Source organism: Globicephala melas, chromosome 21 (assembly GCF_963455315.2).
Source record: "Globicephala melas chromosome 21, mGloMel1.2, whole genome shotgun sequence".
Lineage (NCBI taxonomy): Eukaryota > Metazoa > Chordata > Mammalia > Artiodactyla > Delphinidae > Globicephala > Globicephala melas.
The window spans coordinates 21,819,569-21,836,536 of NC_083334.1; the positions used below are offsets into that span (position 1 = coordinate 21,819,569).

At 38.4% G+C, this 16,968-nt stretch overlaps 1 protein-coding gene across 3 annotated transcripts in view; it reads left to right on the top strand.

The window, feature by feature from the left end:
- Positions 1–5,304: 5,304 nt before the first annotated feature.
- Positions 5,305–16,968, top strand: part of ERI1 (exoribonuclease 1) — a 118,387-nt gene continuing 106,723 nt past the window's right edge. For 2 of the 3 annotated variants that reach the window (XR_009560556.2, XM_030832316.3), the window contains exons 1-3: positions 5,305–5,541; positions 10,105–10,283; positions 13,442–13,652. Coding sequence is in view for 2 of the 3 variants with exons in the window: in XM_030832316.3 (XP_030688176.1) it covers positions 5,434–5,541; positions 10,105–10,283; positions 13,442–13,652 (498 nt within the window). In the remaining variant the exon portion in view is untranslated. The remainder of the gene's footprint in view (positions 5,542–10,104; positions 10,284–13,441; positions 13,653–16,968) is intronic. The other variant, XM_070044631.1, reaches the window with a different exon arrangement.

A 16,968-nucleotide genomic window follows, 5' to 3' on the forward strand; every position in this document is an offset into this window, starting at 1 on the left:
TTGATGGATTACGAACTGGGGAGTGGGTCTCTCAAAGCTACTTCTTCCTTAGAGATCAACAGTGTAACCCTGAACAGAGTTGCCTTTGTTGAATGGAGTGAAAACAAATAAGAGTGCTTAACACTAATGCTGTGGTGACAGGGGCTCACAGGCTTCCTTCTCAAATTCGTCTGGAGGATCACACATGCCTCCTCCCCAATCCACATTACCAGACACTCCCACGGGCACAGGAGCTCACAGGCCAAAATAACCCGGCACCTGTGGGGGAGCAAAGAGACCACGAAATGCAGACAACAAATTGAATCACATATACCAACTGTATCAGAATTATTAGAACAGATGAACCAAGAATTTCAAAGATGCATAATGAATATACTTAAGGAGATAAACGAAGATACTGGCAATCTGAACCAAAAAATCATTAGAAAGTGGAAATATGAGGTCCCCTCGTTAAGCGCTCACGGGTTTCCGAAAATCCACAAACTACTGTAATTGTTTTCTTTGATACCCCTATCGCGCTTATTCAAGCTGCTGGCTGACAACTGTACCCCAAATATGTGCACACCAATCACTATTTCCAGACTGTGGCCTCTTTCCTCTCTCTTTTGTGTATTAAATCCTGTTTTTGCCTTTGTTTTTTAACAATAGTGTAATGACTGCCTTCCTCATGTGACTAAATTGCTGAAGCAAATTAACTAAAGGTCCCTGAGTTATTCTTTGACTAAACAAAATAGGGGGAAAATGCAACAAATAGGAAAAAATGGCACGGAGGATACAGCTAAAGAGTAAGTTAGAGATTGTAAAATCAGATTGAGGAATTTTCCCAGGCGGCTGCAGGAAAAAATAAAGATATGGAAAACATAAAAGGAAAAATAAGTAATATGGAGGGTAAGGAAGGTAGAATCATGCCAATATCTAGATTTTATGGGTTCAAAATAGAGAGGGGGGAAAATTGGAGAAGATATATTTAAAGAGATAATGAAGGTAAATTTTCCTAAATTAAAGAAAAATGAAGGGTCTCAGATTGAAAGAAATCAAAGAAAACCAAACAGACAAAAAAGAAGATTCCCTACCTAGAAGCATTACAATGAAATTTAAGAATGTTGATGACAAAAATAAAATATGCAGAGTTCTCAGAGAAAGGGAACAGATATCTAAAAAGATCAAGAATCATGCTGATATCAGACTTTCAAAGAAATGTTAGATACAAGAAAAAATAAAGTAATATTTTTAAAGTACTAAAGGAAAAGACCTTGGAACCTGCAGAAAACATTGCCTTAAATAGAAAGGTTTTATATGCAATTCCCATGAGTTCAGCACTAGTATCATTACTATTAACAAACTACCAAAGGCTTCTGGGCAATGCGGTAAGAAAAGACAAAGATAGAGGGGTATAAAGTTAGGAAACATAAAGCTAAAACATTTACAGAAATATGATCATCCATCAAAAACCAACAGAATAAAAAAACTATTAAAATTCATAAGGGAGCTTAGGCATGATAAAAATCAATAGTATTTTTTCTCACCACAAATAACCAACCTAAATTTTAAATACAGTATAAAATAATATGCTATTCATAATGACAACAAAAAGCATAATGTATCTAGGGATTAACTTAACCAAGAATGGACCAGACCTCTATGGAGAAAATTATAAAATTTTAAAAACATACAGCATGATCTGAATAAACAGTTATATTTTTCAACAGGAAGGCAATATTATTATGTCAGTTATCCACAAATGGTTCTACTGAATTCAATTTTAATGAGCATTTTTGTTGGATTTTTGAGGACCAGTAAATTTGTCCTCAAATGTACGTGAAAGGCTAAAAATCCATAAATAGCTAAGCCAGTATTGAAAAAGAAGACTCAAGAGGGGGAACTTATTTTACAATATATTAAGACATACTGCAGAGACAAGCAATAAAAACAGCATGGGAAGGGTGTAAGAATGGACACCACGGACCAATAGAACAGAGCAGGGCACTCAGATACGAACCTAAAGATATAGAATTAAATATACATTGGCACCAGGCAGCCATGGGTAAATGACTTAGAAACAAATGGCATTCTACCCTTCAAAGGTCATATATTTATTGTAGTTCAGCCTAGAACAATTTACAAAACCTGCTATTCAATACACAGATCTATCACTAACAGTGTATTAATCCAGGAACATTAATGCTAAATGAAAGGCAGGTATGTTTTTCACTGGGGTTAATAAGAGAATAACTGACGCTAGAGCCTCTCAAATTAGGCTTGGGCCATAACTGAAACTTTTAGGGAGGCTCTCCCCCTGAGCTGTCCAACTAGGGCACTTATTTTCTTAGGCAGAAGGCACTGGCATCATTGGGACTTCTCCTTCTGTGTACATGGAGAGTAACAGCAGTCACCACATACGAAATGTGGGTCTCCTGCTTGCTGATACCATACAATCAAAGGAAAGTATGGGACATGGTGGTATTTCTTGAACATTCTCAACTCAGGGTCTTTGCACTTGATCCTTACACTGCCTAAAATTCTCTTCCCCCAGACAGCCTCACAGTTTGCTCCCTCACCTCCTTCAGGTCTTTGCTCAAATAGCACACCATCAGAGAGACCTCCCATAACCACTCTATTTACAATTGCAACCCCCCGTTTCCCACAGGATCATCCCCCCATTCCCCTTACCTGCTTAATTTTCCTCCATACTGTAAATATTTTACTTCTTTCGTTTGTTGTCTTTATTCCACTTCTTGAACGTAAACTCATGCCATAGGGCAAAGAGTTTTTTTTCATTTTGTTCAGTGCTCATTCCTGGCACATTTGTTGAATGAATGAATGGTTATTGTGTCTTAGCCTTTCCATAGATACTGGCAACAGTACTAAGGTATAAGCCCATCGTTTGAAGTACAAATAAATGATCAATCAATCCTTGACAGTGAATCTTCTTTACTTAACAGTTAAGTATCAAATCAAAAAGTTCGAGCAGAACAATTTTCAGTTAGTGCTTATTAATGTTCACATAATGTGAATCCTGATAGTGTTTACTGGGTCATTTTTTCGTCTTTGAGAGAGATGCGATTAGCAATTCTTGTTAATTTCCCTGCAGTTGTATGTCAGGACTCAAAATCATTATGTGAAGAGAAAATGAATAAATCCTGGCAAAAAGAGATGATCAGAGTTGTGCCTTAGAAATCTTTGTATTGTATTGTATTTGTATTGTGTTTCTGAGCCCATAAACTTTCGTGTATAAACACAAAGATAAGTCTGTAATTATAAGAGAAAAAAATACAGTCCACTTAGAAAGAAGCAGGTGATTTCAGAGGTAAAACATCTGTGGTAGATTTCCAGTTGTGTCCCTTTTGCTGTTAGGGAGTTATATGTCCGCACCCATTGCCACGTGACTTGAAGAGGTCTTATACTCATTAATTATTTTTATAATAATGCAGAATAGCCACACCAGTGGCTTACAATAAGCATTTATTTTTCTTCCTTCCAGGTCTGCAAGTCAGCTGGGATGGCTCTGCTTCAGGATGTGGCTTTCCTGGACTTGTTTGTCTGAAAAGGTCTCTGTTTCATCCTGCTGAGTATAGAATTCCAAGTTGACAGTTGTGTTTTGCACTTTTGCATTTAATTTTCTTTTGGCTTGCACAGTTTCTAATGAGAAGTCTATGAAAACTCTTATTATTTCTCTATATATAATGTGCCTTTTTTCACTAGCTGCTTTTAAGATCTTCTCTTTAGCACAGTTTTTCAGCAGTGTGATTATGATGTGACCTGGTGTAGTTTTCTTTATATTTACCCTGTTTGGGTGCTTCTTTGACCTTCTTGGATCAAATATCAGATATTATACTTGGAACATTTTTGTCCACTATTTCTTCAAATACTTTTTCTTCACCCCCATCCTCTTTCTGGGTCTGTAATTATATATACATTAGACCTCTTTATATTGTCCCACAGGTTACTGAAGCCCTGTTTTTTTTTTTAAGTCTATTTTCTGTGTGTCATTTTGGATTGTTTCTATCGCTATGTCTTCAGCTTACTTTTTATTTTCCTGCAGCACCTAAAGTGCTATCCATCCCATGTAGAGATTTAAAATTTTCAGATATTATATTTTTCATCTCTAGAAATTCTATTTGCTTCTTTTTTAAAAAACTCTTCAGTTTCTCTCCTGTCATATTTTGTGTTAAATCCTTGAGCATCTTACGCACATAAGTCCTTTTCTGTTAATGCCATCATTTTTGTCATTTCTGGATATGGTTCTATTGACTATATATTTTCCTGCGTACTTGGCATGCCTATTCAGTTTTGACTGGACGCCTGATATACTGAATATAATGTTGTTGAATCCCGGATTTTGTGCTAGTCTTTTAGAGAGTATCAGGCTTTGCTTTGGCAGGCAGTTCGGTTACTTACTGAGCAGTTTGACTCTATCAGGGCTTGTCTTTAAGCTTCTGAAGGGTCTAAACTAGCCCAGAGTCTAGGGCTAGTTTACCTCACTACTAAGACATGACACTTCGGGGGTCTCTATAGCATACTCCGTTCGACAACCGTATTCAACAGTCTCTCCACTCTGGCTCCAGGGAACTCAAATGATTCCTTAGTCCAGTGTTAGCTCTGAAAATTGTTGGGCTTACTGCTCCCCAATAATTGTTCTTTCCTGGTCTTGCGGAGTTTCACAGAACATATTCACTGATTTTTATTCAGCTAAAGATGCAAGGGTGTGCCTATGCAGATTTCTGAAGCTTTTTCTCCATAAACTCCGCCTCATAAATTCCAACCAACTTGGCCTCGTCAAATTCCCTAAAAAAAAATCCCCATCTCATTTGTTTCTCTTCTCTCAGCTACAAAGGTCCGGAACTACCTGTCGTCCAATGTCTGAAAACAGTTGTTTCACCTACTTTGTTCAGTTTCGTAGTAACTCCAGACCTATTGCTTTTTCTTGTCCAGCAGTGGGCGTCTCAAACGCCTTATGGAAAAACGTAGATTGTTTTATAAATGCTATTCTCTATGGTTAAAATTCACCTCTCTCTCGGATACTTCTCGCTTACTTCTCAGGAGATGGTGATGGGTCATTTCTTCTGGCGGAATCTCTAGGGACTACAGCCCGAACTCTGGCGTCGCTTCAACCCCGCGCACGCAGCGTTCGGTTTCTCCCGCGCGCGCCACCCCCCCGCTTCGCTCCTCCCATCTCTCCTTCTACCCACCGCCCCCCACTGCCTTCCTCGGCGGAGGCGCTGGCGTTCCGCGCGCCGTCTCACCGCGCCTGCGCGGCGTGTGGACGCCTCACGCTCCCGGAAGTGGGAGGTGTCCATTCGAGTTTGTGTGGCCGCCGCCGCGGGAACGGTAGCCCGGTAATTTTTCAGCGGAGAAAGGTGAGGCTTTCGGGCTTGGCCGAGTGAGAGAGCGAGTGGTGGGCCCCAGCAGCTCTCTTCTTACGTGACACGCGGCATGGAGGATGAGCAGAGCCACCAGCCCGGCGGCGAGGCCGTGGCTCCCGCGCGGCGCGGCTCGCGGGGGTCGGCGTGCGGGGAGGAGGCGCAGCGCCCGAATTCCGAGGTGAGAATCCGCCCGCGCGCCCTTGTCTTCGAGGGTTTCCCTCAGGAACCTCAACCCGTGCGCCCTGGGGCCCCAGCCCTGGCCGCCTTCCCTGGCCCCAACTCCGGGAGCCTTTACTCGGGGGTGGTTGTCAGTAAGCCCCTTCTGGTCCCAGTTACTGTCTGGAAGTGAGTCAACAGCCCAGACGAGAAGTATGCGAACCGCGGTTTTATTAGCTCTGCGTGGGAACCCTGCTCTAAGCATTCTGGGCGCACGGTTACTGTTGTCATTCTCTGTAGCCCTAATCTGTAGCGGGTAGTTGATGTATTTAGAAATACCACCACAGCTCTAGCTATATCACTTCTTAAGACCTTTAAGCCCAGCTCCCAGGCTTGGCAAAAGGAGATTGTGCCTGTTAGCTGGAGCTTCGTCTCTGGTTTTCGCCTATTTACAGCTATCTCATATAAACGTAATGTATGACTGATAACCTTTAATGAGTTTGATAGCTCACCGATAGATCCTAGTTACAGTGGCAGCGTTGTAAAAACCGTCTTAAAACTTCTTTATTCATCTTCTTTGACACATACGATTATTGTTGACTGGCGCTGCAGAGTGTGAACGATCTAATACCCGAATTGGTCATTTTCTGTTAATAACATACAAATGCGGAGCACCTCATAGTGTGGGTACTTGCAGGAAGCTTCCTAGCTCTTGCTCTTTCCGTCTACAGCCCATTCCCCACATAGCAGGTAGAATGAACTTTTAGTAACATGAATCTGACCGGTTTTTCCCCTCCTGAGTCTTCAGTTTGCTGCCCACAGGACCTGGCTCCTTTCTCCATTGTTAACTGCACCTCGTACAACTCTTCCCTTTTGCTCTCAGTGCCCAGCATACTCGGTTTTATGGCGGATGATCTTTCTTGTTAAGGGTCTTTGTGTGCTTCCTTTGCTGTGCATGCTCTTCCCCTGGGTCTTTTGCATAGTTATCTGCTTCGCTTTATGATATTACTTTCAAAGAGGCCTCCATGTTCCTTCTGTCTAAAGAACCGCTCTTCTACCCCGCCATTCCTCTTCAGTTTGAGATACTGTCAATAACATCATCAAGTGAGTCGGTTTAAAAATAATTTTAAAATCTTTATTTTTAATGAGAGAAGTGTGATTGAATACACTTCATTAGATTTGGAAGTCTTACAACTTTGAGATACAGTGACTTAAGGCCTGAGTTTATGTTCCTAGTTGATGTTAGTGACTATCATATTTGTTAAAAACCTGTTGTTGGATGCTTTTAATAAACAATGATACAGTCTTTTTTTTCAGGCTCAAGTAAGCAAAATATTCTGTTGGATTTCAGCTAAGTAAATTTTCATTATTTTTGATGTCAACAAAATTGTTTTTGTAAACTAATAGGTGTTGCAATTTTATATTTTTAACCAAGTAGGTTCAAATTTCATCAGAATTCTTCTTTTGGAAGGATTGTAACCAAGTTTAATTCTGCTTCTAAGTTTGTTTGTTTTTTATGTGTAGATGCAAAGGCTTTTTTTTTTTTTAAATAGGTAATGAGCAGGTTTTCTTTTTTTTTTTGGCAATAAAATAATGGAAACACTTCCAAAACATCTATTTTCCAAATGTTCTTGCCACAGAAGAGGTTTCTCTTGATAAGCAGTTACTTGCTAAGTTATTGTTAAAACATATTTTCTTTCATCTTGAAACAAATAGGGTTTATTTAAAAAAAAAACCAGGGTCTTCACTGGTGGCGCAGTGGTTGAGAGTCCGCCTGTCGATGCAGGGGACACGGGTTCATGCCCCGGTCCGGGAGGATCCCACGTGCCGCGGAGCGGCTGGGCCCGTGAGCCATGGCCGCTGAGCCTGCGCGTCCGGAGCCTGTGCTCCGCAACGGAAGAGGCCACAACAGTGAGAGGCCCGCGTACCGCAAAAAACAAAAACAAAAAACTTTTAAGGATCAAGCTATTAATCCCTTTCTCATCACAGAAAATTATAGCAATTTTGGAATACCGTTTTGTAAAAGGAAATATGTAACTCATCTGTAAGTTCAATAGCACTTTTAAGTACTTTACCAGAAGATAGTCAGCCTCCATTTGGTATAAAAGATTTTCATGGTCAATTCCATATTGTAAAGATTCTCTCATTTGGGATAATATAAACCGTGCAACCATTTACTGGGATGTGTGAAAATTGCAAAATGTCACAGTATCATGAAGGTGAATATTCTCCCTTGTATGGTGGAGTCTGTCCCTACTTTCCTCATTGTATGGCCGGTACTTTGTGACATGTGACAGATGGACACAGACATTGGGGAGGGCACCATTATCAATCCATGTATTACTTAGTAAACTAATTTTGTGTTTTTGTAGATTAATAATACATACCGGGTTTTAAATATTTTCCTTCTGCTCCTTAGTGGGTTGTCTTAGTGGGTTTTCTTTGGAAACCATTAGTGTAGACCACAGTTTGTGAGGACTGGATCTTCACCATGTCCTAAACTTCACTGAAGGAAGAGGGCTAGGGTTGGACCCAGGAGAGGAAGCGGAACTTTCTTTATAGAAATCATGATTTGTAGCATATCTAGAAGAGGCCTAAGTGTTACTTGTGGGTAATATTTGTAGCTACAGTTCTAGATAAGAATTAAGCAAGTGAGTCAGAGGGAGGATTTAACCAAGGAGAAAATTTGCTTAAATGAGACATTTGTTTTGGTAGACAAACTGTTACTCGTTGTTGACCAATTTTAACCCAATTGAAGACGAAGCTTAAAATTCATTGTAAGTGTAAAGACAAGGATAAATCAGGAATCCTGATTAAATTCTAATGATAAAGTAGCCAGGCATTGTAAATTTAATGTAGTATTGAAAGCTAATTATTTTCTTATCTTAGTCAAATATCCGTGTAATAAAGTTTTTAAAACATTGGTCAACAAGGAACTTCAATATAATTATTCTTCAAGGGACTTGCCTGGTGGTGCAGTGTTTAAGAATCCAACTGCCAATGCAGGGGACACAGGTTCAAGCCCTGGTCCGGGAAGATCCCACATGTCACGGAGCAGCCAAGCCCGTGCGCCACAACTACTGAGCCTGCGCTCTAGAGCCCACGAGCCACAACTACTGAGCCTGCGTGCTGCAACTACTGAAGCTCGTGTGCCTAGAGCCCGTGCTCTGCAGCAGGGGAAGCCACCGCAGTGAGAAGCCCGCGCACCGCAACGAAGAGTAGCCCCCGCTTGCCGCAACTAGAGAAGGCCCACGCAAAGCAATGAAGACCCAATGCAGCCAAAAAAAAATAAATTAATAAAATTATTTAAAAAATTATTCTTCAATTTATGGACAGTTCATCCATTGGAATTCCTGTCCTCTTTCCTCAGAGGAGATGGGAGAGAGTAATTCTTAAGTATTCTAGCACAGTATCTGCTAAATGTGTGTTGCATTAAATTGAGAGCTAAGAGTGAGAAATAGTCCCTGAACCATCAGGATCAGTTCCAACTCAGGCACTGTGTCCTATCCACGGTTATCCCTCCTTAATCTGTCATTAAAGTTCACATGGGGACAATGTGGTAAGTTATAACTAAGTTAACAAGCTTTAGTATGGATTGCTAGTAAATTCCAAAGTATTTTTGAAAATTCTGTAACATACCTAATATTTGTAACATTGCATGTGGAAAATAACTTGTAAATGAATCTTTGGAACTTAACATATTAGTAATTTGGGACTACCTGTGGTGTGATTAGAATCAAATTATGTCTTAACATGGATTTTCATTTAAGAAAGGAGGAAAGGTTTATAATATAGTAAGAATAGTTCTCCTGAATAACTGATATATGTGTAACTTTTGGAAATTGCATGTTTTGGAACTGAATTTATTTCCTTCTTTGCCTTGGGTACTAGCAAGCTTTGAATCAGATTTCTGGTCCCTTTAATTTTTATATTGGCCAATTTCTGTTAACTTTGTGAAACGAAGTCAGGTTAAAAAATTCTCAGGAAGGCACTGATGTATACATGCATAATGTTGTAAAAGTTAACTTAAAAATTGGTTCATTTGTAAATTTTAGAATACTGCTTGTGAAGAGGTCTGACCTACAGTCTGTGATGGTAATTAGTAAAGTTACCATTTATTAATAGCCATGCTGGGTATGGTGTCAGGAACCTGATATACTTGATCTCATTTAATCCTTATAATAATCTCTCCCAAATACTGTTTATCATTAGCAATACCAAATACCATTTGAGACAGTTATTATTATACCTTAGTTTATAGATAAGGAAACTGAAGATCAGAGTAATAAGTAATTACCCAAGGTTATGCTACTATTAAACAATCAGCTGGCTCTGTACTGCGGTTGCTCTGACTCCCAAAACCAGTGCTCTTTTTACTTAGCTTCATTTCCTGTAAGGAACCTCGTGACTGAGAAGAGAGCAGGGTAAATCATATTGGAAACACATCCTCCTTCTTCCTAAGCACTTTTTATTGAACATATTAGCACAAAGAGCCCTTAGGAGTTTGAATATTTAAGATGTTTGTACTAATTATAAACTATATATATATATATATATATATATGTATTTTTTGTGTGTGTGGTAGAAAAAGCAGCGATGGAGACTTGATGGCCAAGAAACAAAAGGATCTAAGTTCATTACCTCCAGTGCAAGTGATTTCAGTGACCCAGTTTACAAAGAGATTGCTATTACGAATGGTTGCATTAATAGAATGAGTAAGGAAGAGCTCAGAGCCAAACTTTCAGAATTCAAGCTTGAAACCAGGTAATTAAAAATAACTTTTTAAAATTTTAAAAGTAGTACATGTTCATCTAGAAAATCTTGAAAACACTGAAAAATATCTGTAATCCTATTATGAAGAGATAACCATTACTAACAATTCAAATAACAGCTATAATTTACATTCTTATCCATGAATCTTTGTGTGACTCTGATTATTTCTGTCAGTCTTTTAGACAATAGAGTAGTATTGCTGAGTTAAAGTTGATGAACGTTTTGATCATCTACCAGAAGTGTATAGGAGTATCTATCATTTTATACTGAGTATGTTTAAAAAATTATTTTAGTTGATCATTTGGTTGATAGATAATTATAACTTATTAACGAGATTGAGTATTTTTCCTTTTTCTTGTTCATTTGTATTATTTTTATAAAGAAGATTTCTTCAAAACCAGGTAATTAAAAAAAAAAACAACTTTCACCTACTAGGAAGTATTTTTTCTTCTGTTTTAGTTTCTAAAAGTATGCAGTATGATAGTAAGTGTTATGTTTAATTGTATATTGAATGAGAAAATAATGCAGCTTAGCCAGCTCAAGAGTGTGTACGTGTGCATGTGTGTGTATCTTCAGTGAGATGTATACATACTTAAGTTTTAATAACTTTTTGTGAAACAAATCACTTTATTTTGACTTGGGGCATGGGGCAGGAATGACCTTTGGGATATAGAAAAACATGTAGCTTCTTGATACACAAGAGAATTGCCAGGCATTTAGAAAAAAATAACTACAGGTAATAGAGGAAAACTTATTGTTTTGAGGTCCCCCTGAATCCTTATTCTCTTATAAGCAGTATTCTTCCTCTTTGCTTTAAAGTAGAGCTTCACTGCTTTTCAAAAGAGCACACATGTATTTTTTCCCCCTTCTCGATTGTCTACTCCATAATTTGTGAAGAAGATTTTTACCTCCTTTCCCCCTGACTTTTTCTATTCTGGGAGTACAACGTGTAGCCTACTTAAGATTTTCTGGGCAAAATGTGTGTTCTTCCCAGGTGTGAAGATCAGTTGCTCACTCCTGACTTATATGGGAGCTAGAGAGATCAAATGTATGTTTATGCATTTAGTCAACAAACACTGAATTGTAAGTACTTTACTAGGTAATAATGTTATAAAGGTAAAACAGATCTACTCCCTATTTTGGAAATCTCAGTCTTTTAGGAAAATACACAAACCAATAATCACAATACAGAATGACCAGAGCTGTATCGAAGGTCTGGCCAAGTGCAGCATGAGAATGCGGAAGAGTCTGTCTCAGGGATTCAGAAGTGACATTTGAATTGACTTAAAACAGAAAAGGGAGGGGGAGGGTATTTGGGGCGAAAAGAAATCAAAACTCCTAATTTCTGTTTGTATATTTTCTGCTACATGATCTTGCTTTTTCTTTGTACAACCAAAGCTATGGAACAGGAAAGCATGCCCCATTTTCGGGACATGGCCTGTATTGTGTTTTGTCTGCAGTGTGCAGCGTACTGTGGGGAGGGGGAGCACCTGAAGAAGATGACGAAATGATAGGTCGTAGCCTAGTGGTGAAGGAACTCTGTGCTAAAGTCTGCATTTTACCTGTAAGCAGAAGGGGGCCACTGAAATATTTCAGCAGGAAGGTGGTGCTAGTGCTTAGCTCTCGAGCAAGGTGAAGAATGAAGAGGAGGGCTGTGATAGGGGAGACGTGTGCCAGAGTCCAGGAAGCTAATGGGAGCCCCACCGGAGAGAATTCAGGAGAACCAGATTCTGTGTGTTTCTCTGAGTTGGAATTGGCAGAAATGGTGATTGTTTGGATGTGGAGGGGCAAGGGAGATGTTAAAGATAAAGTTTTCTCTCTGGAGTAACTGGTTGGTTATGTGTTTATGTTGCCATTAGGTTTGCAGACAGCCTTTTAGTAAATAACGTTTCACCTTTAGTAAACTATAGTTTCTTCCAAAAAAGAAAGAAAGAAAGAAAAGAAATTAAGACAAAGCAATCCAAAGCTGTCCCATGACACAGAGGTCACGCATAATACCTTAATATGAAAGGAGTTGAGGGTTTCCTTCCTAGGTTTTGGTAGTCTGGAAAATCTCAAGCAAATAAACATATTAACACATTTTGTCTTAAAACAACTTGCTGGTTAATTATCAGGATTTTTCATGGATAAGATTCCTTTTTAGTGGTAGTTTAGAAAGGAAAACAAAAGGTTAGAAACATTTTTTCTAACGGTCACTAATTGGTGACGGGGCCAAAATGCCCTCCTTGTCACTTCCCATTAGTTACAGTTTTTAGATCCTCTTATTTTTACTACCATTTTGAATCTACAAGCCTTACAGGACTCAGCCAAGTAACAGTGAAGGAAGTCTAAGTAATGGTTGCGACTTTTGATTTTTTGAAGTAATATATACTGTTTGACGAATGAATGTGACCGCCTTTACCCACCATTGTCATAAATTTAGAACAACTTTGCCCCACCTCCCTTTTGTGGAACGTATATTTTTAAAATACCTGTAAAACAGAAATCGCCTGAATCCAATTCTACCCACGGTAAATGAAGAAATCTAATTGCAATTAAGATTCTACTGACTATGACAGTGTTCTTCTGGGCATGGTTTATTCTAGGGTCTCCTAAATTAGTTTTCCTAGTTAAATAGCTAAGAGACATTCAACTTTATATACTACTAGGCTCATAATGCTTTCAAATTCATGTGGATTTTTTTAGTTGTCTAACTTACAAAAGCCAAAAGAAAGGAAAGAGAGAGCATACTATGTTCAATTTTCCTGAATTTTCATTCTCTGAAATTTGTGTTTGTTCAGCAGAATAATTCAGTATTAATTTCGGGTTTTGTGTCATGTATGTCATCTTATTATATAAGGCAACAGGGGTGTGTAGGTAGTGTATGCTGACAAAGGTTACGGTTTGAAACACCAATATATATTTTATATATCGTACTAGAAAAATGAAAACGTACGTGTGAATTAAAATATTGATGCTGTATGAAACGTTCTGTTTTAATTAGTTCTTTGCTAAATTAGCTTTACTTTCTTTACATTTATTTTGGCTAACATTTGCTAAATTATGCTGGGATAATGCTGTCAGTGTTCAACCCAGTGCCAGCAGGTAAGAGTTCAGATTCTTGCCTGTAAAATTCACCTAAGCATTAATTTTATTCTTATTTTCCTTAGAGGTGTAAAGGATGTACTAAAGAAGAGACTGAAAAACTATTATAAGAAGCAGAAGCTGATGTTGAAAGAGGGCAATTGTGCTGACAGTTACTACGACTACATTTGTGTTATTGACTTCGAAGCCACTTGTGAAGAGGGTAACCCACCTGAGTTCATACATGAAATAATTGAATTTCCTGTTGTTTTACTGAATACTCATACCTTAGAAATAGTAAGTGAATTGTTTTAATTTTATTTTTAGCAGCAGCTATTCTGGGGTTGGCTACTAAGGTCCCATTTGCTATTTCAGCTAGAATTAGAATTCTAAAGAGGGGGTGTTTGCTCTTGCTGCATACTTAATAGATGGGCTATAATAAAATAATTTCAGGGTCTGCTCCTCTCCTTTTCCAGTAGCTAAAACAAATAAACAAACAAAAAACAAAAAAAACTGATGCCTGGTCCTTGTCCCAGAGATTCTGATTTAGTTGTTCCGTGGGGCCCCTGGCATTAGCTTTTTTTTTTAAAGCTTCTCAGTTGGTATGCAGTCAGGGTTGAGAACCACTGTGGTAGACTAATGTATACTCAGATCTATAAAAATGATAAGGTATAGAAATTACCTTTCAACTTAAAACTAGTTAGCTTTCTGGTGAAAAGTTTATGGGGGAAACAACTCTTGTAACCTTGGCTTCTAAGCCATATAACATATTTGCTTTAGATACTCATCGTCAGTGCATTGTTAGTTTAGGAACTCAGCAGGATCCCTCCAAATTAATACTGTTTGCCTTGTAAATCCTGAACAAGGATTGTAACAGCTCATCTACCCAGAAGTACCACGTCCGTGGTATCCCCAGTTGCCACCAACACACTGGGAGTATAAAAAGGCTTTTGGTGCATTAAAATGCGTACAGTTTTTTCTTTCTGTTGTTTGAAGCCTCTTTTAGTTATAGTCTTAATCAGCCCATTTATATAATTTCCTTGTCCAAAGCAGATTAAAGGTCAGTAAATTAAAAGAAAAAAATGACAGCTATGAAGGCAAATCATCTTGCATAACTCACTAGATCTTACTTCCTCTGTCACTCAAGGACATGGCTCTAGACCTTCTCGTCCCTCATTTAGACATGAATGATTCATTGCTTTCTACTATATCGTTCCCATCACATACAAACTTGTTATTTTTCACACCATAAAAAGCCTTCACTTGATCCCACTCCCTGCCAGCTACCCCGTGTCTTTGTTCCTCTACAGCAGGTTTTTGTAAAAGTTACATACGCTTCTGTCTGTTTCCTCCCATTCTCTGTTAAACCCATACCACTTGTAGGTTTAATTTATGTATTCCAGCCCATCACTCCACTAAAATCACTCCTCAGTGTCATTTTTGACCTTTACCTAAGTCCTGGTGGAATTGACCACTGTCTCCTTCAAGTGACTGCCAGAACCCCTCATTCTCCTGCATTTTCGCCAGCCTCACTGGATTCCCCTTCACAGTTTCCTTCGCTGGTTGCTCCTTCTCTTCCCAACTTCCTAATATAGGATGCTGTAGGTTCAATCCCAGGTCCTCTTCTCTATATAGATCCTCTCCCTTAATGATCTCGTCTATCATCTTGTTCCATAGCTTTTAGAAACTACATGCTGATGTCTTCCAAATACATATCTCCAATCTCGTCCTCTGTCCCAAATCCAGACTGTTACTTACGATCTCTACTTGGACATCTAAACAGACATCTTAACGTGTCCCAAATTTACCCGCAACCTGTTTTATCTTCAGCCTCCCTAGCTTGAGGGCTAGCAACTCTCTCTTTCTAATTGCTCAGTCCAGAAAGCTTGGAGTCATCCTTAACTCCTGTTTCTCTCACATCACACATCCAGGCCATCAGTGACTTGTTTGCTCTGCCTTCAAAATATATCCAGAACCCAGCCACTTAACCACACTACTATGACTGTAGTCTGAGTCCCACTGATTTCTTGTCTGGATTTGCTGCTTTTGTTCATCATTTAACCAGTCTCTGTTTCTATCCTTATTCCCTGCAGCCAGTTCTCAACCTAGTGACCAGAGTGATCCTTATAATATATAAGTCAGAGCATTTCACTCCTCTGCTCACGACTCTTTTATGGCTCCCCATTTAACTCAGAGTAAAAGTCATATTCCTTATGTGATCTGGCTTCTTGTTACCTCTGATTGTACCATATTGACCTGCTTGCTGTTTCTCAGAAATTCCAGGCATGCTCCACCCCCTCACCTCCCAGAGCTTTAGCTCAAATTCCTTTCCTGCAGAGATCTTGCTGCTAATTCCCTTCCTCCCTCCTTTCCTCCTTTCCTTCCTTCCTTCCTTCCGGGCATTCCTTAACTCTTGCCTTCTAAATAAAGTCTAACTGGTTCTCTGTGCAATAGTGTAGCTTGAATACCCCACAGACCCAATGTTTCTGATCCCTCTTATCTACTCTACTTTTTAAGAACCCTCATCACCTTTTAACTTACTATGTAATTTATTTAAGTGATTATTAAATATTTGGTCAATGAATGCATAGTCCTCTGGTATCATTCTGTTGAAAGTATTAAATAGCAAATACAATTTTATTAATGTCACACTTTGTAGTACCTGCTTACAATGGTAAGGGAAGTTGCAGCATATTTTTTTTTAAGATTTTCATTTAAAATTATGAAACAAAATGCTGATATTTAAAAGGATAAACTTCATTTATCTATGAAATTCAATTAAGTAGAATTTTTCCTTTTGCAGTATGTCTGGTAAGTAAAGAACATCTATAACTTCTGAAGTTCAAATGTTCTTTGCTGTTCTTTTACTCTTTTATAATTGTTAGTAACTTGATAATTCATCTGCTTAATACACTAGTGTGTAAAAAGAATTTTATAAACATGATTTTTCTTAATTTTTTAATCTTCTACTATAAGTAATATTCTTTGTCTTTTTCTCCATAGCTACCTAGTATTAATAATTGCTGCTGATAAATCTTTAGGCTTTGAAATTGTCCTTAATTTTTAACAAGTGACTTAGTGTGATCTGGTTTAGGGAGGCAGCATTGGGCCAGAGGAAAAAATGCTTAGAGACCTGAGCCCGATGATAACCATGCCGTCCTTACTGAGTTCACAAAGTTGTTGTGAGCATAAAATATGAAGGCAATCATGAAAGCTTCTTGAAGAGGTTAAACATTGCTAAAATAATTAGTAGTATTATTGCCCTTTAAATGACTACATATCATATAGTTAAATTTTGTTTATTCAGAATTCAGTTTAGTGGAATCTTAATATAAAAATAAGGACTAGTCAGGAGTAAATGGGAGAGCAGGAATCCGAACTAATTTATTTGTAACTGCTCACTGGCATTTCTTCAACATACTGCGTTATTTAAAAAGCTCTTAATATCTTGAACTAGAGGTTGTGTTAATAGGCTTTACAGTTTCAAAATATTATAAACAAAATCATTGATATTTTGCTCCTCTGGTTAAACTTTGGCTTGAAGACTTGCTTTCAGGTACTTGTTCTATCTTAAACTTTTTTAAACTATGAAGCATAATTTTTTAATTAAAAA